General features: G+C 33.6%; 1 protein-coding gene across 1 annotated transcript in view; it reads right to left on the bottom strand.

Annotated features, from left to right (window-relative positions):
• The window catches only part of LOC127840454 (chloride channel protein 2-like), a 49,017-nt gene that overhangs the window by 10,146 nt on the left and 14,847 nt on the right, over window positions 1-24,024 (bottom strand). Inside the window, exons 16-21 of the mRNA XM_052368872.1 lie at window positions 20,198-20,363; window positions 18,795-18,918; window positions 17,848-18,004; window positions 16,937-17,016; window positions 15,658-15,696; window positions 14,872-14,910 (exon numbers count right to left, since the gene is read on the bottom strand). Coding sequence (XP_052224832.1) covers window positions 14,872-14,910; window positions 15,658-15,696; window positions 16,937-17,016; window positions 17,848-18,004; window positions 18,795-18,918; window positions 20,198-20,363 — 605 coding nt within the window. The remainder of the gene's footprint in view (window positions 1-14,871; window positions 14,911-15,657; window positions 15,697-16,936; window positions 17,017-17,847; window positions 18,005-18,794; window positions 18,919-20,197; window positions 20,364-24,024) is intronic.

The following is a 24,024-nucleotide window of genomic DNA, read 5'->3' on the forward strand; positions in this document are numbered from 1 at the left end:
TCTCATCAGTCTGAAATTCACAATTTTGAAGCCATTGTCGCTTTGTCCAAGACTAGTTTTCATTTGGATACTGTCGGATCATCCTTGACATCTTTTGCTAATATTGTAAACATTGCCTTTGTTTTCTGAAATCTATTATTTGTGATTAACAACATACGTCTGGTGGATTATAAAACTGATTTCAGTGTGAATCGGGTAGTTTTAAATATTTACTTTGAGTTTGTATTTACACTACAATTTGTTAACAACACAAGCCAGAATATTCTAAAATACCGGGAAATGTCATTCTGAATTTGAAAACACTTGAGCACATGGTATACAAATATACAAATACAAATTTTATTTTAAGTCAGTTTGTACATAACAAGTATAACATTAACATCTACATTTTCACAACAATAACACGTATACTGAAAGCGCTTGGACAAAGCGGAAACTCTGGGTATTTCGGACGAGGGTATTTCCGGGACAGATTTACTCAATATGCAAAGGAAAAATATGATATGCCTAATCGACAATTTCAATTGGGTTTCGGAACGCATGGTTTTATTTTTCTATGCGTAATCGGCAATTTTACATTGGGTATTTACACAAATGCGCACCTAATCTGTAGCTCTGTTACAGTAATCTGTGAAACAACGTCATTAATAAAACAAAAAATATGTTTGACCACAACGGTGGCTAATAATGTTTAGGAAAAATTACCAACAATATAGATTTATCTATAACATAACATGTTAGAATTTTATCATGCATTTATAATCACTCATAATGAGATTTCAATATACAGTTACATGCATAGACAGCTTTTTTAAGCCAGTGCCTTTTGAATTCAGAAAATAAGCAAGATAAACCATAAAATTGGGAAAAATAGATAGTAAACCATAAAATGGAGAAAAATGAGGCATTATTAATATGATTATAAATAACAGAATCACAATAATATTGTTTTTAAGTGCATGATTTAGTGCATTTTTAAATTTATATTATAAAATGCTGCTTGAATTTCTTTTTACCTTTCATATGTAAAAAAAGAAATATCATCTGCTAGTGCAAAATATGACTGGTCATTTCGTAGCAAAAGAGAAGAAAATAAGTGCATTAAATAAATGAATTAATATTTTTGTATCTGGAATAGTTGTATTTTAAATTGATCCTCCACCCTATTATGGCCGAATAAGGGCTAAATTGCTTTCCAACTTGAAATGAAAAGGCATATTGGTTGATCGTGTAGCGTTTATGTGCAAAATTTGAGGGCCAATTGATAAAGCTTGTTGATGCCAAAACAGGTAATAATAATAATTTATTATCAGGTACATGTACACAAGCAAATAAGTATATTTAACCCTTTCAGTGCGGGAACCGAATTTTAAAGGCCTTTGAAAACAGTTTGGATTCAGATGAGACGCCACACAACGTGGCGTCTCATCAGGATCCAAACTGTTTGCTATTCTGATAGTATTCTTTGATAAAAAATCGAAGAAAATGCTAATTTTAGAAATTCAGCAGACGACATTTTAGCAGACGACAAATTTCCCAGCATGCAAAGGGTTAAGATGCTTAAGGTGTGGAAGACTCATAATCAGGTTTGGTGTCCCTCAAACCCTAAGCGTCTTGTTATTTCTTATGCAGTTTGTATAGATAGTGCCACATCCTGACACGTAAAGCTTGTGCTTTGTTGGCAGCGTTAGTTGGCTGTTAACAGGTTCATTGTGGTTATCTCCACCATCAGTCTGTCCGTCTGTCCTAGCCACTATCTCTTACACCATAAGCACTAGAACCATGAAACTTAAACACATGGTAGCTATGAGCATTATGTGCGACCCTGCACTATTTGGAATTTTGATCTGACCCCTGACCTCGCAAACCAAATAATGTTTCTTTAAAAAATCTATGGCGGTAAAAAGTTAATGTGCAACGTCGCGGAAAATATTATACTTGACGACGTCATACAATGATGCGACTTTTAACAATTTAAGATTTAAAATTAAATCACATTAATGATTTAACAATGAGTTTTGATTATATAAATGCCATTGAACAGAAAATTGACATAAATGTGACCATATATTAATATTTGTACAAAATAGCCGACAACAACCGATTAAGTGTTAAAATTCCCGGGTACATTTTAGTATATTTACCGTACCCAGGGTACGAGCCTTACTAACTGTATTATTATTATATCTCACCGACTACAAGGTACCTTTACCTTGTTGTGTTTATCAACCTGGAATTTATGTAAAATCCGGCTTTCTTTACTTTTATTTTTCATTCATTTGATTAAGCAATTGTTGACGTATCTCGTGGAACATTATTTGAATCTTGGGATTTTAATGGCGACAAGCTGTAAGTGTCAATTTATTTTAAAAACAAATCTAAGATTTTAAGTTTTGTGTGTTTGTCATGCATAATTCAGTGTTTTCCAAAAAAAATTGAGTAGCCAGTTATATGGCCAGCAACAATGCAGTAAAACTAAAGCATTTGTGACATTTTACTTGATATACTTGGGGAAAGTAGTTGGCGTCTAGAGTAAATGTAACCGGCGAAATGGCCCGCTGCCGGTCTTACAGAGAACACTGATAATGGTAAACTAAATAAAAAAAACTCGCTGCAACTGGATTACGGGTTTGTAAAATTGTTTTTTGGGTCATAATATGGTTAGCATTCAATACAAATGTTATTATAAAGTATTGTGGTTTAAAATTCATTTTGAGAATAGGATGGAAGAACAGAAAATGAAAGGGTATACAGGGATGAAAATTAGTGGTTTCCCGTGAGCCCAGGACAAGTAGTTTTGGCCTGGGCAACTCAATTTCCAAAGTTGATAGTCCGGCCGGGCAACTTGTTTTTTTTTTAAAGCTTAAAACAATTCAGTGCAATAAAAATTGAATAACAATTGACCACCATGGATCAATACTAGTTAAATAACATTCATTATTTAGGAATAGGAAATAATTAAATTCAGGCTCATAATAAAACATCAAACATTGAGTATTGCAATGTCAGCAAATTTATTTAATTATCTATTATTTTATTAAAAGAAAGTATAATATACACATGTACATATTTCTGGGCTCGTTATTCTTTATCTGGGCAACCAAAATACTAAAGATGGTTGCCAGTGCAGGCAACCAATAGTAATAAGTTAGTTTTAATCAATGAAATATCATTGTAACTTTATTGTTATAAGCATTGCATTAAAGTTGTGATTGAGGTAAGCTTGTTGTTAATAATATAGTATATTTACTTTTTAGCTCGACTATTATATATGAAATATATAAAGTGGAGCTATCCTACTCACCCCGGCATTGGCGTTAGCGTGCAAATGTTATAGTTTGCGTACCACCCCAAATATTTCCTATGTCCCTTGACATATTGCTTCCATATTTTGCATATTTCTTAACCAACATGACCCCAACCTAAATACAAGAGCAGACAACTGTATCACTTGCATTTTATAAGAATTATGACACTTTTTCCATGTAGAATATGCATATTATTGATAACTCTACAATGTTCGAAATTCGCACTAGCCCGGAGCTAGTTGATCTTGTTTCGGGCTACTGAATTTCAATGGGTACTAGCCCGATTGGGCTATTGATTTTTCGAACTTTTGAAATTAAAAATGCTCAAAAATATTATTTTCATCCATCGTTTGAACCATACCTTAGAGGGTTTATTTAGCTTCGTATCGCGTTTCCTCACCCTTCCGATTATGTTGACATGACGAGAGTTTGAATGACAATTTTTTTTGATACCGTGCAAATAAAATGCGGATCTACCCAGGTTGTTCAATTTGCTGTACTTTCAGAAAACCATACAAGTCTACAAATGTTTTAAATGTCCGCCATCTTGGATTTGTAATGATCTATTGACGAATTAACGCATTGCAATATCATATTTTAATAGAATATGTCAACCAAATTATATATTGATAGCGTAGTTGCTTGGTTACTTTTTACTGGTTTTCAGTTTTGGCAGTCAAACGTTATGCATATTTTATTTCACGTGCAAGGACTTACATTGATTGTTTTTGGACAGTTGTTTCAGGATACGGTATTATCTGTCGATTTTAATTTATTTTCGACATTCTTGATAAAAAAATATCTAGAATGATGAATACACATGCGATGTTACGGATGGTCTGGTTGATAATTTTTCACATTGTACTCACCAGAATTGGACCTAGAAAGACTATAAAAAAAAACAGTAAGCTAGGGGGAGGAGACACTGCCCTCTATTCGCTTTATCATACGGCCTAAGACTTTCGGCTAAATGTTTCGGATTTCAAATTTGGGACAATTGACATCTAAAATTATTTACAGACTGGATATAAACCTTTGCATCTTGACTGCATGTAAGGTATTGATTGACGAATATCGTCATACATAAATATTATAATCGTATTGTGTCATTGAAAATGAAATATTATAATAACATTTCCAGTTAATTGGGATCAACTGTTAGTTGCAATCCTCATCAATTACACCCTACCTGCAATAAAAACTACCCAGAACCGCAAAAATATAAACTTATTTTAAAAACTTGTGATAAACAGTTCGGGTTAGTAAACTTTGGTTCGGGCTAGTGAAAAATTCCATCTGGTAGCCCGAACGGGCTAGTGGTTTCAAATGTGAAATTCGCACACTGACTCTTTGTTAAAGTGTGCGTACCACCCCAAATATTTCCTATATCCCTTGATATATTGCTTTCATATCTTGAATAATGTTAACGTGCATATTTTGTATTAACGTCTTGTTATTGTAGTGTACATATTTTTCGGATTTCGGACAGCCCATTCATTGAGTATTATTGTTGTGGTTTTGTGAGTACTCTTCATGTAAAATACTGCTGTTTAGATGTTCATTTTTAGTCGTATATATATCAGGATTCAATACCTATACCTTAGTGAAAATGGCATCGGAAGAACATTTGTTCATTGTACTAGATAAAAGTAAACATTATATCTATCCATCTTATTGTTTATTGCAGTTTCAGTAATATTCTGTCTAAAAATGATTTCAACATGATATAATTATAAATCATTGCTAGGAAATGTGTATATATGAAGCAAAAATTAAAAATAGATGGTTCATTTTTTCCCATTTACATGTATGTATATTTATCTATGTATACATCTTTTGTTGTAAACAGTTATGCGACATGTTGGAAACGCCCAGGACAAATATATCGACGTAATGATTTTTTCACTCATGTGGGTGTATGTTGGCTCCACTTCACACGATACAGTCATTGTAGTTTAATTGAAAAATGCATCTTACAATGTGAGATGAGTTCTGGGTTCAAGCCCCAGCAGTGGCCTATCAAGTGTGAAATACGGAGCCATTATGATTAAATATACACAGTTATCTTTTTAAACAATACAATTAAATATAAGGAATAATGTTAAAGGGGAATTGCTGCTTAGCTATTTTTGACATTGAATAACAGGGTTTATATACACCCCAAGGATAAATGCTTCTAAATTTGTAAAAAAAACAAAAAACAAGTCGAAGTGTGCAGAATATTAAACATTTGCAACTTTCTGATGTCTAAAAGTCATCAAATGCCACTTGAAGTTTACTTTTTTTTTGTACAAAATAACCCATTTTGTGCTGTCCATTATCGGTTAATGTTTTACGCTGTCAGGTCCAGAAGCGCTCATTCTGTAGCATGTTTGGACCATAATGTATAATGTGACCAAGTTTCAGCAGATTCAGCCCAGTGGTTCTGATTTTATACGCTGTGCCTAGCTTTTATTGAGTATAAGTACTATTACTCACTGATTTATGCATATGAGCTTGGCTGTTTTCGAACAAAACCTGAGGTTTTGTCATAGCAAGCTCATTGTGTCATGAAGTGTCTTTTCGCCATCCGGCGTCCGCCATGCTAAAACCTTAACATGAACCCATTGTACCCACATATTTTTTCGTACCCATTTTTTTCGTACCCAAATATTTTTCGTAATCAAATGTTTTTCGTACCCAAATTTTTTTTGTACCCATTTTTTTCCTACCAAATTTTTTTTTCGTACCCATTTTTTTCGTACCCAAATTTTTTCGTACCCAATTTTTTTTTTTCGTACCCATTTATTTCGTACCCAAATTTTTTTCGTACCCAATTTTTTTTCGTACCCACATGTTTTCGTACCCAAATTTTTTTTCATACCCTTTTTTTTGTACCCAAACTTTTTCGTACCCACTCTTTTTCGTACCCACTCTTTTTTTTAACCCAAAATTTTTCGTACCCAATTTTTTTCGTACCCAAATTTTTTTCGTTCCCATTTTTTTACTACCCAAATTTTTCGTACCCAAATTTTTTCATACCCAATTATTTTTTGGTTCCCATTTTTTTCGTACCCAATTTTTTTTCGTATCCAAACGTTTTCGTACCCACATTTGTATATTCTTACCCATTTATTTTTTTCGTACCCAAATGTTTTTCGTACCCAATTTTTTGATCGAAATAATCGGTTTTCAATTTGATTTGATCTCCCCACTCATTCCATCCCGCGAAACCCTTAAGGTGTCGCAACTCTGGTATGGAATGAGTGATGTATTGGACGTCATCATTGATGACGTTCATTCGAACGAATGATAAAGGGGGCTAAGTTTCGTTAAGTTGGTGCATATAGCCGCGATTTGAGTTTCTTGAAAACTGGCCGAACACGTTTGCTAAAATTTGACATGTATATGGACCAGAATGCGATCTACCTGTTGGCGTAGGCGTTATACCTGGGAAAAATCAAGTTTTCGAGTATTTTGCGTCTAAATATTTTTATGGGAAAGGGCACGCGCGCGTTACGTCATGAAAAGCGCTTAGGCTAGCTTCCATCTTGCTACGAAACAAAGAAACTGGCGTTACGCGTTATTAATTCAGTTAGGCGTTTAATCGATAAACAAAGGCGTAATAATTGTGTTTGAATATCAATCGGTAGTACACATGCATGTCTTTTGTGCACATTGTGGTTTTTTAATGAACATGACATAAATCTATGTGTTATTCAACGTATTGAGTGCGACGAGTTAAAGAAAGGTTTACACGGCTAGGCTTTCCGAGATAAATGTAAGTACACACTGGTATTAGAATGGTATTCTATTTTATAATTTATCCGAAAATATCTTGAATATAAATGATATTGAGACAATTACATTATTAGGGTTTAATAATTTATTATTTAATCAAAAAATAAACGCGAGCAGCAAATCAATTTCGTTTGTAGTGGAAACCGAAAGTAAACAAACCAACCGTCAAAATGGCTGACGACATAGCAACGTAGGAAGTAACACTCAGAAATTATTTACAAAATAAGATCATCAGAAATGATGTAAAGTAAATGCTCATTCGCTGTTTTGTAGATAAGTATACGATCTATTGAAAAACCATAACATTTGACATAAAAACACCCGCGGATATGAAAATCTTCAGTGTAACGAAATAGCAGACATCACACGGCGTCTCTGATTCTACGCTGTTTGCCAAGGCCGATAATGAATGGAAATGCACAAACTCAGTAACTGGCAAGCATATATGCATTAGTAGGTTGTTTCGTGATTATTTAGAAACGACTACATAATTCTTTTGGTTCAGCCAGTGCAACTTAACAGAAATAAGTATAAAAAGTTTCTACACATGACAACAATGTGCCAACTTAATACAAGGTAAGTTGTTTACATTATTTAAAATATTGCAAGCTTACAGTATACAACAATAAACAGCCGGTACAATGTAATGTCATCATTTTAATTTTAATAAGCCCGTGGTTAATTACCCTTTTAAATCTTATGGATCAATGCATCTCTAACACCTTCAATTGACTTGTTCGTGAAAAATATACACCCTCAGTGCATGTTATCCTATACACCATCACTCACTTACTAAGGCTCGATTGATCATTCTCGGCTCGGGTACTACTTACCGGTACATGTACCGGTAAGTACTCTTAATTTTACTTACATGTACCCTGGGTACGGTAAATAAACTTAAACATACCCGCAAATATTAGATTATATCCGAGTTGTATATCCGCCAAAAATCCGATGTCGTTAAACATGCTACCGATTAACGTAAAACAATATTGTTTACCTTAAACAAACTTCTCTTTTAAAAAATCTGCATCAACATGCTTTTTAGTATGAGTGTTGAGAGGACGCCGTAGGAATAAGCAAGTAATCAAGAATACGTCTCTGTTTCTGCTTTTATTTCCTTCATGTATAATGACGATAAGGATTGACGACTAACATCGACGACAATGATCACAAGCATTTACGACTAACACTGACAACAAGCATTGGCGACTAGATGTAACATTGACGATTCTCTACAATAAATGAAATTAACAGTAATAAATGAATAATAAGATTATAGTACAACAGATATGCTTTTCAAAGTATAATATAATAGCATACACTCATTAGAATAAGAGGTTTCATAAATAACAATTTGAAACATTTTCAATAAATATCAAAATATCTTAAACAATATTTATTACACAGCATTAATTAATTGTTAAAACATAATATAAATACCGAATATGGTGTTCCCCATTTAACGGACCTTGGTAACCAAATAATGTTTCTTTTAAAAAATCTATGACGGTAAAAAGTGAACGTGCGATGTCGCGGAAAATATTATACTTGACGACGTCATACAATGACGCGACTTTAAACAATTTAAGATTTAAAATTAAATCACATTATTGATTTTAACAATGAGTTTTGATAATATAAATGCCATTTAACAGAAAATTTACATAAATGTAAACATAATTAATTTTTACAAAATAGCCGACAACAACCGATTTAGTGTTAAAATTCCCGCGTACGTTTTAGTATATTTACCGTACCCAGGGTACGAGCCTTACTAACTGTATTATTATTATATCTCACCGACTACAAAGTACCTTTACCTTGTTGTGTTTATCAACCTGGAATTTATGTAAAATCCGGCTAATTAGTAACAGATGTGATACACTGAGATAAAGATATTGCCTTAGTCCTTATGTATTTGAGGCTGTTTCCATAAATAATTAAGAAGTAACTTTTTACAGCTTTAAAGATTTTTTAAAAATAAATAACTCAGAAAAAAGTTTATCAATTACAGAATAATTATTGATTTTATATAAAATGGCTCCTTTGTAATGTTTAAATGCTACAATTTTCAATCGACCAGTAATGACCAGTATTGACCGGTTTTAACCAGGTATTGACCGCCGGCCCGGTCAATACTCAATTGACCGGTCAATATGCCAACCCTGCATTGAAGCCTTATATGCATTTATCTATTATTATTTGGGCACAAATAATTTTACTGTGTGAAGACCCTACATAAAAATGCTGATTTTTTTCTTACTTGGTACCTGGCGACACACATTTTCAAGTCTATTTCATTAAATTTGGCATAGATATTTATAAAATTGGCATCGTATGAACCAGTAGTCATAGTATAAGCAACATTGAAGCCTAATATGCATTCATCTATTATTAATTGGGCACAAATCATTTTACTGTGTGAAGACCCTACATAAAAATGCTGATTTTTTTCTCACCTGGTACCTGGCGACACACATTTTCAAGTCTTTTTCATTAAATTTGGCATAGATATTTTAAAAAATGGCATCGTATGAACCAGTAGTCATAGTATAAGCAACATTGAAGCCTAATATGCATTCATCTACATGTATTATTATTTGGGCACAAACAATTTTACCGTGTGAAGATCCTACATAAAAATGCTGATTTTTTTCTTATTTGGTACCTGGCGACACACATTTTCAAGTCTATTTCATTAAATTTGGCATAGATATTTATAAAACTGGCATCGTATGAACCAGTAGTCATAGTATAAGCAACATTGAAGCCTAATATGCATTCATCTATTATTATTTGGGCACAAATAATTTTACCGTGTGAAGACCCTACATAAAAATGCTGATTTTTTCTTACTTGGTACCTGGCGACACACATTTTCAAGTCTATTTCATTAAATTTGGCATAGATATTTTTAAAAATGGCATTGTATGAACCAGTAGTCATAGTATAAGCAACATTGAAGCCTAATATGCATTCATCTGTTATAATTTTTGGCACAAATAATTTTACCATGTGAAGACCCTACATAAAAATGCTGATTTTTTTCTTACTTGGTACCTGGCGACACACATTTTTAATTCTATTTCATTAAATTTGGCATAGATATTTTTAAAAATGGCATTGTATGAACATATCGTCATAGTATAAGCAACATTGAAGCCTAATATGTATTCATCTATTATTATTTGGGAACAAATAATTTTACCGTGTGAAGACCCTACATAAAAATGCGGATTTTTTTCTTACTTGGTACCTGGCGAATCACATTTTCAAGTCTATTTCATTAAATTTGGCATAGATATTTATAAAAATGGTATCGTATGAACCATTAGTCATAGTATAAGCAACATTGAAGCCTAATATGCATTCATCTATTCTTATTTGGGCACAAATAATTTTACTGTGTGAAGACCCTACATAAAAATGCGGATTTTTTTCTTACTTGGTACCTGGCGAATCACATTTTCAATTCTATTGCATTAAATTTGGCATAGATATTTATAAAATTGGCATCGTATGAACCAGTAGTCATAGTATAAGCAACATTGAAGCCTAATATGCATTCATCTATAATAACTTGGGCACAAATAATTTTACTGTGTGAAGACCCTATATAAAAATGCTGATTTTTTTCTTATTTGGAACCTGGCGACACACATTTTCAAGTCTTTTTCATTAAATTTGGCATAGATATTTATAAAAATGGCATCGTATGAACCAGTAGTCATAGTATAAGCAACATTGAAGCCTAATATGCATTCATCTATTATTATTTGTGCACAAATAATTTAACCGTGTGAAGACCCTAGATAAAAATGCTGATTTTTTTCTTACTTGGTACCTGGCGACACACATTTTCATGTCTATTTCATTAAATTTGGCATAGATATTTATAAAAATGGCATCGTATGAACCAGTAGTCATAGTATAAGCAACATTGAAGCCTAATATGCATTCATCTATTATTATTTTGGGCACAAATAATTTTACCGTGTGATGACCCTACATAAAAATGCTGATTTTTTTCGTACTTGGTATCTTGCGACACACATTTTCAAGTCTTTTTCATTAAATTTGGCATATACATGTATATTAATAAAAATGACATTGTATGAACATGTCGTCATAGTATAAGCAGAGAAGCATAATACGCATTCATCTATTATAATTTGGGCTCATACAATTTTACCGTGTTAGCACCATATATCAAGTTGCAGATTTTTTAAATATTCGCCACATACCCAAAGGCATTTTCATTAATATCTCAGAAAAATAGACCTATATATTAATACACATGGCATCTAAAGAACATTTTATCATAGTTAAACATGGTTTCCAGCCAACCTGGAAATCAGGGAAAACCTGGAAAAAGACTTTCACTAACGCCCAGTACAAATATATGGACAGAATGATTTTTTCACTTACCGGTATGTGGGTGTATGTTGGCTCCACTTCACAAGATACAGACATTGTAGTTTAATTGAAAAACGCATCTTACAATGTGAGATGAGTTCTGGGTTCAAGCCCCAGCAGTGCCCTATCATGTGTGATATACAGAGCCATTATGATTAAATATACACAGTTATCTTTTTAAACAATACAATTAAATATAAGGAATAATGTTAAAGGGGCATTGCTGCTTAGCCATTTTTGGGATTGTATTGTGATTTTTTGCCAAATTTGACACTGAATAACAGGGTTTATATACATCCCAAGCATAAATGCTTCTAAATTTGTAAAAAAAACAAGTCGAAGTGTGCAGAATATTAAAAATTTGCAACTTTCTGATGTCTAAAGGTCATTAAATGCCACTCAAAGTTTACATTTTTTGTACAAAATGACCCATTTTGTGCTGTCCATTATTGGTTAATGTTTTACGCTGTCAGGTCCAAAAACGCTCATTCTGTAGCTTGTTTGGACTATAATCTATAATGTGGCCAAGTTTCAGCAGATTCGACCCAGTGGTTCTGATTTTATACGCCGTGCCTAGCTTTTATTAGTCCACTACCGGTTTTACCGGAGGGGATTTATGGTTTGTGCTCTGTGTGTCCGTCAGTCAGTCAGTCAGTCTGTCACACTTTTCTGAATCCTGCGATAACTTTAAAAGTTCTTAATATTTTTTCATGAAACTTGAAACATGGATAGATGGCAATAAGGACATTATGCACGTGATTTCATTTTGCTCCTATGTAAAAAATTCTGGTTTCTATGGCAATAAATAAAAAGATAAAATAAATTCTGACAATGGTGGAGCCGGTAGGGGACAAAATAATTTGCTTGACAATAGTCTTGTTGAGTATTACTCACTGACTTATGCATATGCGATCGGCTGTTTTCGGAGAATACCTGAGGTATTGTCATAGCTAGCTCATCGTGTCGTGTCGTGTCTTTTCGCCGTCCGGCGTCCGCCATGCTAAAACCTTAACATTGACCCATTGTACCCACAATTTTCGTACCCACATTTTTTTTCGTAACCAAAATGTTCGTACCCACATTTGTTTAGTACCCAAAATTTGTGTTCCCACATTTTCTTACCCAAAATTTTCGAACCCACATTTTTTTAGTTCCCACTCATTCCATCCCGCGAAACCCTTAAGGTGTCGCAACTCTAGTAAGAGTATAAAGAGTTTAAAGACAAGGTGCCTAGTGTATAAAGTGTTTACATACGATGCGCCTATTGTATAAAGTGTTAACACACAATGTGCTTTGTGTATAAAGGGTTTACACATAGTGTGCCTATTGTTGAAAGGGTTAACACACTATGTGTCTATTGAATAAAGTGTTATCACTCAATGTGCATATTATATAAAGTTTTTACTCACAAGGTGCCTAGTGTATACGGTAATTCCATACAATGTGCCCCTTGCATAAAGTTTTTACACACAAGGTGCCCATTAAGAATATAAAAAGTTTACACTCAGTGTGCCTTTTGCATTAAGTGTTAATGTACAAGGTACCTATAAAGAATATAAAGAGTTTACACACATGGGGCCTACTGTATAAAGGGTTCACACACAAGGTGCCTATTAAAAGTATAAAGAGTTTACACACAAGATGTATATTATATAAAGCGTAACATACAATGTGTCTATTATTCAAAGTGTGAACACACAAGTTGCCTTTTGTATACAGTGTTAACACACAAGAATCCTAATGTATAACGTGTTTAAACACAAGGTATCTATTCTATAAAGTGTTAACACACTAGGTATTTATTGTATTAAGTGTTTACACGCAAGGTGCATATTGTATAAATATTTAACACACTAAGGTTATTAGTGTTTAAAGTATTAATACATAAGGTGCCTATTGTATTAAGAATTACACAAAAGGTGCAAATGTAAAAAGTGATAAAACTCAATGTGTATAAAGTGTTTACACACAAAGGGTTTATTGTCTAAAGATTTTACACACAAGGTTTCTATTTTATAAAGTCTCAACAAAACAGATTCCCATTGTATTAAGTGCTAACATACAATGTGCCTATTGTATAAAGGGTTAACACATATGGCGTCTTACGTATAACGTGTTATTGTATAAAGTGTTCTTACACTATGTGTCTATTGTATGAAGTGTTAACACAAAGTGATTATTGTATCAAGTCTAAACACATAAAATGCATATTGTATACATCTATGATATCAGTGGTAGGCTTTGTTGTATTAATTTACACCTGAGCATTTCAATTAATGTCTTTAATTTATTTGAATAATTGTTTAATGCGTGTTGTAACTTCAAGTCAAGGGTCGGCTCGCCAATTCATATAAACTTTAAATTCTAACAGCCGATTCTCCATTGGCATATTATGATATATACTGATACGCTAAAGTAATATATACATATTCATATTTCGGATGCACACGTAATGATTTTGAAAATTATTAGTTAAGCAAACTACAATCCTCATTTTGCATGTGATCAACATCATAATTTTTAAGCTTGTACGATTTCAATATTTTTGTTCTCGTTATATTTAAACAACGTACTGTTTTAACAGAGGAATGTGAAATACAATTAACATTATAACAAAATACAACATACAGAATGATGTCTTAAACATATCCATTCACTACAGATACACCAACACCATGTTCCACTTACATGTTAAGCCATATGAAGAACACTAAAATGTAATTGATTTGAATAAGTTTTATTTCAGAATGTTAGAACAGAGGTTTTGACTTTGATGATCATAAACCGATGCTAATTTGCTTTTACCTCTGTATAATATCTCCACTAGATACATCTATAAGTGTTTAGATATTATGTTCTATAGAAAGCATATTAATCGGCAAAATCTCAAAGTGTAATATGTATGTGCTTATACTGACAAAGACAAAAACAAGAGATGTGCTTGTCAGAAACACAATGCCCTCTAATGCGCCGCTTTGAACTTTGTTGTGACCTTTGACCTTGAAGGATGACATTGACCTTAAACTTTTACCACTCAAAATGTGCAGCTTTATGAGATACACATGCATGCCAAATATCACGTTGCTATCCTCTATATTGCAAAAGTTATGACCAAGATTAAAGTTTTGTGACACATAAAATGACAGACACATACAATGACAGATAGACAGACAGAAGGAAAGGCAGGCCAAAAACAATATACCCCCGATCATTCAATCCGGGGGCATAACACATGAGTATGATATTTTTTTAGTTTGTAAAATGTACAATTTAAAAGATAGATAAATGCAAAGCCAAATGTATCAAAAACATTACAAAATTCGAACAGAAAACATGTGGTGTTGGAATTCAATGAGTAGCCTACCTTGTCCAGAGACAGATCCTTCACCTTTACTGCCTGAGGCTGTAACATACATAGAGGACAGGCCATTAACAATCATAAAGGAGAGACATTTTTATAAATTTGTAAATACAACGATAATCAAGCATAAAAGTATGGTCTTGTTTTAATCATAATTAATTATGTATCGACAAATTGTTTATTTGTTCATTAATATGTTCGTATAGCTTACCATTTTTTAAAGGTCACTTGTCGTGTCAAAGGGACAGCTTTATATAAAGATAAAATATTATACAAGACACAAAAGCGAAAACCGAATAAAAACCGGTTTTAAATAAGGTTGGAGCTTAAGTATGGAAGATTGATACCAACTTAATCAATAGAGCCTACCATAAACCTTTACCACTTAGATACGTATTTAATCCTTTACCACTTAGATACGTATTTAACCCTTTACTACTTGGAATCTTATTTAGTCCTTTACCACTTAGATACGTATTTAACTATTTACCACTTAGATACATATTGTGATGCCTTTGTAGTCCATCGAAAAGTTAAATTTGATTAAAGACCTTTCTTACTATATTCAAGTTGTAAAGGTTTAAGTTCCAACCCTTAGATACTGATGAGCAGCAAACAGCATAACACCTGAACATACTGCGAGTTACTCGCAGGTTGTTCTGGTTTCATGCTGTTTGCACATAGCCATTTATATCTTTGCCTCTAAGAGAGAAATAGTTAACAGTTCGGTAGAGGGTTTGCCCCTTTAATCACTTAAAACATTTAATTACATATTTAAAATAAACTTACCAACTTGACTTTTTTGGCCAATCGCTGAATGCTATCACTCTGTAACATAATAACATATTGGAATATGTATGTATGTGTATTTATTAAATATGCGTGTGGCTTGAAACAAAATTATCAGGCTTATTATTAAAAACAAGATGTTGGCAAACATGGATGATATTGTTGTGAATAGAATTGCTTCAGTGTTTTGAATTAATGTCTACAAGCAATATTTCTTCCCAGATATTCATTACACTTAAATCATGTTTGGGTACCAGTTCAAACTCGGTCAGATTTGAACAAGTACATGAAAAGTAAGTGTCATCCATATATATATGAGAAAATGTTAAATGCAATAAAGTTAACACAAATAAGAAAAGAAAAAGGACCAATCACATAGCCTTCAGGAACGCTTGGGAAGCAGAGTCACTAACACAAACTTGCTGTTGACGGCTATTTAAATAGGTTTCAACCCATTTAAGTAATTACCGTTAAAACCACTCAAACCGGTTTGTTTTAATTTAAGAGAAACCCCTTGTGTCATATCCAGTCATTTTCCTTAGAACGTCACAGAATACCACGGATGTGAATTTGCGCTCAACGATATATTTTGCTATTTTATGAAAAGTTGAGAAACAATTGTTCCTTGAAGAAAACCGGATTAGTAAAAATGCAGTAAGCTGTTACCAAATAAGTGATTGTAGAAATTTTAACGACATTGTACTTAACGTTTTCTCATATGTTTGTGGCACGATATAATCTATTCTAATTTACCGCGACGGCATCTATTCATACGACACACGAACACTAACTTGGTACATGAACATGTGCTGAATATATTGTCCCGCAAAAAACAAAAACAGAACATTTTGTATTTGTTAAATTTATGTAAGCAGCCCACATCTAGCGTTAAAATGTCGGCTATTGCTTTAAGGAACATTGATTTTTTACGTGTTAACTTTATTTGTCGAAATATTGAACGAAATATTCGTTGATTTTCAGGGCTTATGTGCTTTAAAACTATACTACAACCTACCCGCAATACGTATGTAATGCACTTAACTATGCTATTTTAAATTACCACTTGCCCGCAATACGAATGGAATGTCTTAGTCTATGCTATCTCTAAGCTACCACTTCCCCGTTATACGAATGGAATGTCCTAATCTATGCTATCTTTTAACTACCACCTACCCGTAAAACGTAAAGAATGTCCTTATCTATGCTATCTCTAAACTACCACTTACCCGCAATACGAATGGAAAGTCCGTATATATGCTTTCTCTAAACTACCACTTACCCGCAAAACGAATGGAATGTCTTCAACTATGCTATCTCTACGAGTCTTGGACAATCTGCGGAAATGTGAATTAAGCCCACCTGAAACAAAAGGAAAGAGATGAATATTGCTCCGGGAAGACTGGGCTCAATGCATGTGCGTAAAGTTTCATCCTAGATAAACCTGTACATTCCGCAAAGGCTAATTAGGGAAGACACTTTATGTTTTTATGGAATATTTAAGGAAGTTTCTTTTAAATGAACATTTAGTGTAGGCGGAAAGTGTCATACCAGGGGTCCGTCTTATCAAAGATCGTACGACAATGTTAACTTACGATTGAATTTTGTAATTTAAAAATATAAGTGATTATGATCTGTATGTTTCAAATATAAAGCATATCTAACAGCTACTTTTGGAAATAAATGGAAATGTTCAGCAAAAGTAATTATAAAAGTGACGGTTACATATTTATGGCGCTTCGAAAATTGCATCGTAAGGTGAGAATGTCGTACGAAGTTTGATAAGACGGGCCCCTATATATGCGGACTACACAAGCTTATACACGGACATTCCGCACATGCATTAAGCCCAATTATCCAAAAACAATGCTCATTTTGATTATGCTATTGAAGTTCGTTTTTTTTAAGAATCAATGATTTTCGTAGCAAGCAACATTGCTATGAATCTTCTGAGTGTATCATCCAATATGGATAAAAGGAATTCAACAAGACAACAGTCTCAATATTTGTAGTACGTTGTTTTAACAATATAAGGGCATAATTGATTCTACAGAACCAGCTACTATGTGAACATATGAATATATTCTTAAAACATAAATGGGAATTAAGGATTCTACTAGATACACTACTCTGAATATCAATTAATAGATTCTTAATGTATACTGTCATAAAGGTTTCAACAATATTCCTTACTCTGTAAATCGGAAGTACTGTGGGATTTTTGTCTTTGTTTTCCTTGAAGTTTTTGTTTAAGGATGGACCTTAAAGGCAAGACCATCGTTTGGTACTGGCGCAGCTGGTCAGCCTCCCTCAGGTTCTCTGTTGAGTAACTCACTAAAGATGAAGTGGACTGTAAACAGAATGGCAATATGAATAACCCACTGACAATGAGCTTGTCTGTAACAACGGTTAGAATATTTATATAAGATATCCTCGACTGTAAACAGAAATATTAATGATATGCTGAAGATGATCTGGACTGAAGCAGAATGGGTTTATATAACCAATTAAAGATTACCTGGACTATAAACAGAAAGTGTAATATTAATAACCAACTGACGATGAACTCGACTGTTACAGAAGGGGTGGGTTAATATTAATAACCCACTAATGATGGATTTGACTGTAAACAAACCAGGCACACATGAATCAACCATGACGATGACCAAGACTGTAAACAGAAGTGGCGAATATAAATAGCATAAACATGATAAAATGGACTGATTACATAATTTATAATATGATTAAACCACTAACGATGAACTGCATGGTCAACAGAAGAAATAATAACGTATAGACAGTTTTAACACAGTTGGAATATTAATAACAATCCGAGGATGATTGTTAACAGAAGGGTCAATATGAATAACACAAAGACGCTGAACTGGGCTGTAAACAGAAGAGACAACCATTTCTCAGCACTATAAAATATCTTGCTTTTTTCGTATTATATCCATGATTTGCATCAACTGAAAGCAGGCACAGAAACCCTAAATGACACATTGTTGTAAACATAAATTGGTGTATTCGGTCTTTATAGACTACTTCGGAATTCGATAGATTTGTAAGTGGATTGCCTGTTAATGGACAAGCTTAAAGTTTTCTCCAGTGAAATACTGCTCAGTGACTGTAGTACTTACTGGACGTCTTATCGTGAACATCGATGGCTTGAACGTCTTCGAGGTGGACTCTGTCTCATCCGCTCTCGATACAATGAAACGAGATTTCGGCGAGTCCTCTGGGGTAGGAGGGATAATCTCTACTCTGTATAAATATTTGTTTGTATCATACCTCCGCATTGACATCTGCCTGATATTACGTTGCCTATTATATTTTTTTATCCTGGTCAACAGGAAGTTCTTATATTTGTTATGTGTGGAGAATAGTAATATTACTCGGAATCCATACAGTAATCATGTTTAGTTAAATCAAAACAGATTCAACAAAAACAAACAATTTGATACCAAGATGTTATTTTATATTTTAAACACAAAATCCAATACAACCAGCAAAAAAACATTTTTTACAAATATTAAGCGAGCGTGCTCATGACGTCATTATTAACACGTCAAACGACAAAAGTCATATTCTTTCCCGCTAAAAGTGCAGCTTGTAAGCGATTTTTTCATTATTTGTTTAAAATCGAGGAAGAAAAGGTATGATAAACAGAAAAACGGGTTTCTGCCCGATCTTTGTGTAATACATCAGGCTCGGCACGAATAAAAGAACGGCTCGGCAAGCCTCGCCGTTTTATCATTCTAAGCCTTGTGTGATATATTACAAAAAGATCATACAGTAACCTGTTATACCTTTAAAGGACGACCATATTTCATAAGGGCACTAAACAAAGTACATGTATTCCCTTAAACTATAGTAATAAATAGTTATCATATCCATCTTTACAAATACGTATTGCATCATTCTACATGCTTAACCCATTTATGCCCAGTGGACTCTCCCATCCTTCTAAATTGGATCAATTTATTTCCAAAAGTAGGGGTGTCTGGTATGTTTATTTCTATATTTAGAATATTTCTTACTGAAATTTCTTAAAGCAAACAGCGCAGACCCAGATAAGACGCCGCATCATGCGGCGTCTCATCTGGGTCAACGCTGTTTGCAATGTCCTTTTTTCAGAACGCTAGGCATGAATGGGTTAATAATTACAGTTTTAGCTTTATAATACATATTATTATTTGTTATAAATGCTGCATAAGCTCTGATAACGAGAATAAAACAATAGTTTTCAATTCCGTATTTGAATACTATGTGTTCATTGAAATCGAATCGAATATGTAAGGGATTTTAAAGCTTTCTTACAAACTTGACTACTACAATACAACCGCTTGGTCAGAAACGTTCAAGAACATATATTGGGTTGATCATTGGGCATGAAAACAAGTCTTTAAAGTTTGTGTATTTAATTGATTAAGACATGTGAAATAAGTTTACGTCGCGGACAAAATCACCGAACAACTCATCGACCGACCAACAGAGTGGCGAATAATTTGCAGGAATATAAAGATGATGTTATTGTATTTACCTTGGTGGTGGTGTTGATGCCCTAGAAGAGCTAGGTGTTGACAGCACGGAATTCACGAACTGGTCGCCGTCAACTGACAGAAACACCTTCTGATCTTGACTCAGGTGGACCCATAACATCCGCTCTAGTTCAAACCTCTTAATGGATCCCAGCAAAGTCATGGAATCTAACATACGAGTAAAAATATTAAGATAAACGTTACATTAGTCAGTATATAGTTCTGTTAATCACTATTATATCTCATTATCATGTCAGCATTCATTGATGAAATAAAACCCAATAAATATAAAGTATGCCTATTGGTTAATGTATATAAAGCCGCAAGGAAATGCAGTATAGTGATGCCATTGTCTTTATTTGTAAGACGTTTTTGATGTTTTGCATTTTTTCAGCCGTTTACTTAAGTCTATTAAGAAAAGAAAAATTATTAATTAATGCGTCAAATATAAGTGTCAGACACAGATTAGTGTTTGTGGCATAGGTTTTCTAGACCTTGCTTTATAAAGTTTTCTCTTCTCGATAACAATTAAATATTTGTTCTCAAATATTTAGCTTTTTCTACAAATAGCTTAAAATCATGCCCTGTTATTGTAAATGTAATAATTGTCATTCATGGATAACAATCAAGTATATTTAATGCACCAAGTTGTACTAAGTGTGAATACCCGAGATCTCGCCAAGAAACGCAGATTTTCCATGACTTGAATTAAATAAATCATGCAAAGAACGACCACTCATTGAAAATTCATCAAATTGAAACGGCGTGAACATAAATATCAATAAGTCCTCTGTATTGAAATAATACATACACTATTTGATTTAATAACAATATTGCGTACTGAGATCTCGCGCGGAAATGAAAGTAAACCCTTAAAGCGCTGGAGCCGAATTTTAAAGGCCTTTGCAAACAGTTTGGATCCAGATGAGATGCCACAGAACGTGGCGTCTCATCAGGATCCAAACTGTTTGCTATTCTGATAGTATTCTTTGAAAAAAATTGAAGAAAATGCTTATTTTAGAAATTCAGCAGACGACATTTTAGCAGAAGACAAATTCCCCAGCATGCAAAGAGTTAACTATGTAACTCAGCCTTATAATCAATGGACAATGATTCTGTGAAAGAATAACCAGAGAGAAAGACCTGACAATATTCCCATTTACACGCTTGAAAATGCATCATATACAAAGTCAATCGTGCTTAATGGGGCCTTCTCATGTTTTGGTAAATTGACAAAATTTAAAGATTGTTTAAGATTCCCAAATTTTCGTTTCAGATATGATATTTGTGAGGAAATAATAATCTGAACATTTTCCATGCTTTAAAATAGCCATTATATGCATCTTTTGACGATTAAAAAACCTGAAATTTATAAAGCGTTGCAACGCAAAATGATTGATTAATTTGGAGAGTTCTGTTGTTGTCGTTATATTTTGCGAAACTACGAGGATTGCCAGGCCCTTAAGCAGTGTTTTGAAAAGGGGTGCGAATTTCCCCATCAACGATTGGTATTGAACAACGAAGTGGCAAAGCGGTTGGTGGGGGAGGGGCAATCCTGCAATCGGGGGGTTGGGGGGTTGGAGGTCCTCCCCCTAGAAAATTTTGAAAATGAAAAGTAAAAACCTGCATTCTGGTGGCTTTTTATCTGTATTCAGAGACTGAAGTTATAGAGCATTTTTATATGAAAATTAACTTTCATTGACTATGCTCAGTGACCGATCGACATGAATATGATATAACATACATGTATTCCCCACTGCCGTTTTTCAATAAACACCTTTTTTGATCAGTCACGGAAATACATAATTTTATACCCGAAGCTAGTATGCGCGCACACACTTTGTTTGCATATGCAACAACATGTTGATATAATATAAAATCAACAATAAGAACGGTATACATAATCAGTTTTTATTGGAATCTTGATTTAATTGGTGTATTTTACCATTCCAAATTTCTACCTTTCCTAAATCAAGCAAATTAAAAGGAAACATTTGCCTTTTTAAAAAAAACCTGTTTGTTTGCTACTATGGATAGTACCCGAGGCCTGGAATTGCTCTTAACGTGCTAATATCGTATTGCACAAAAAACACTGATAAACAAAACTTGGGGACCGTTTCAATAAACATCGTAATACCCATTTACGATACGATACATTTTGCGAAGATGCATAATTGCTAAAGTCCATATCATATGTTTATAATTGTTTAGTACTTATTTACTTACATTGGCACCTCTTACGCCGTATATAATTGACGAGCATAGCGAGCTAGTTCGTCTACTTATTAAGATTACAAAATTCGCTCGTAAGTTAACATTGTCGTACGATCGTTTATGAAACGGCTCCCGGGTCTTCTCATATCTGCATCAATACCAAACAGAAATCAATATGTTATAACTGGTTATTTGTATTGTTTAAAATTGTTTTTTTTAATTCGTTATCTGTTTCCAAACGAATTTCATAATATAACAATTAAGGCTTCATAAAGACCCTTAAAATTTTAAATTCATTATAACAACTATTTAAGAGTATGGCATATTTTCTAGTGTCAAGTTTAACATAGTTAAAACATTGTGGACAGTTCTGTATGTGGAGCAGAACAGATGCCATTAAGTGTTGGTAAACTACAATAGAAAGCTACATTGCTTTGTAGAAATGATTTGTTTTCTTGCCATACATCAACAAAACGTTATCCTGTCTTGAGCATAGCTGATATTTTTTGTCTGAAAACCCTGTAGGTGATCCGAAATTGGTTGTACGGTGATATAACAAAAAGACAACGCATTGTGTCGAAAATGCTTTTGTACAATGTGTAATTGTTATAAATCATGGTATAATGCAAAATCATTAACCCATTCATGCCTAGCGTCCTGAAAAAAGGACATTGCAAACAGCGTAGACCCAGACCCATCTGGGTCTACGCTGTTTGCTTAAAGGAATTTTTTTGAAAGAAATATTCTAAATATAGAAAAAAGTATACCAGACATCCCTAATTTTGGAAATAAATTGATCCAACTTAGAAGGATGGGAGAGTCCACTGGGCATAAATGGGTTAACCAGTGACATATAAGTCTTCGGCAATAGTCGACGGGTGTCTTTTGATTTCCGTCATTTTCGGAAGCTAACATTCCGTTAATAATAATCTAAAATTTACTCTCTTTCCTGTCGGTAGCATATTGAATTCAACGTTATTATAACGCTTAACTACGAAGACTCACTAGATTTCGGGAAAAGATGAATACTCGTTTTTGCGTCGAATATAGTTGGGTGCATCTAATAGTGCAAATATTTTTTTTACTCGTCAAACAAATTGGGTGCAAACGCACCCAACGCACAACCCCCCTCCCCCCTGGCTACGGGTATCAAATTGCTTATATGAAGTATAAAATATATCATTCATGACATGAGCACGGATGGCCCAGTGGTCTTAGTGGTAGATTTTTACTCGAGGACTCTAGGGGTCAGTGGTTCGTGCCTTTTGAGCCTTTATGAGGGTTACTTTTTTACTTTTTAAATTTTATTCTTGTTTTTTTACTGGAGCTTTTTAGATCCAATGTTTACATTTATCAATATAAAGCATTTAATGACAAACTTCATTACATGCCAAAATCTGCGAAAAGGCCCCTTTATGATCTTGTGCGTCCAGATGGAAGAACGGACGTAAATACATATATGTAGGATACAGGGGAAAAAACATGAAAGCTTTTTTTCACACTGGAGTGATAATTTGACTGACAAAAAACTTCTAAAAAATGCACAACAAACACTAAATCAAATTAAAGTCATTATCACCGACAGGCGGGAACACGTGATATCTCAAAATCACGC

The sequence above is a fragment of the Dreissena polymorpha genome, chromosome 8 (assembly GCF_020536995.1).
Source record: "Dreissena polymorpha isolate Duluth1 chromosome 8, UMN_Dpol_1.0, whole genome shotgun sequence".
In the NCBI taxonomy this organism is placed as follows: Eukaryota; Metazoa; Mollusca; class Bivalvia; order Myida; family Dreissenidae; genus Dreissena; species Dreissena polymorpha.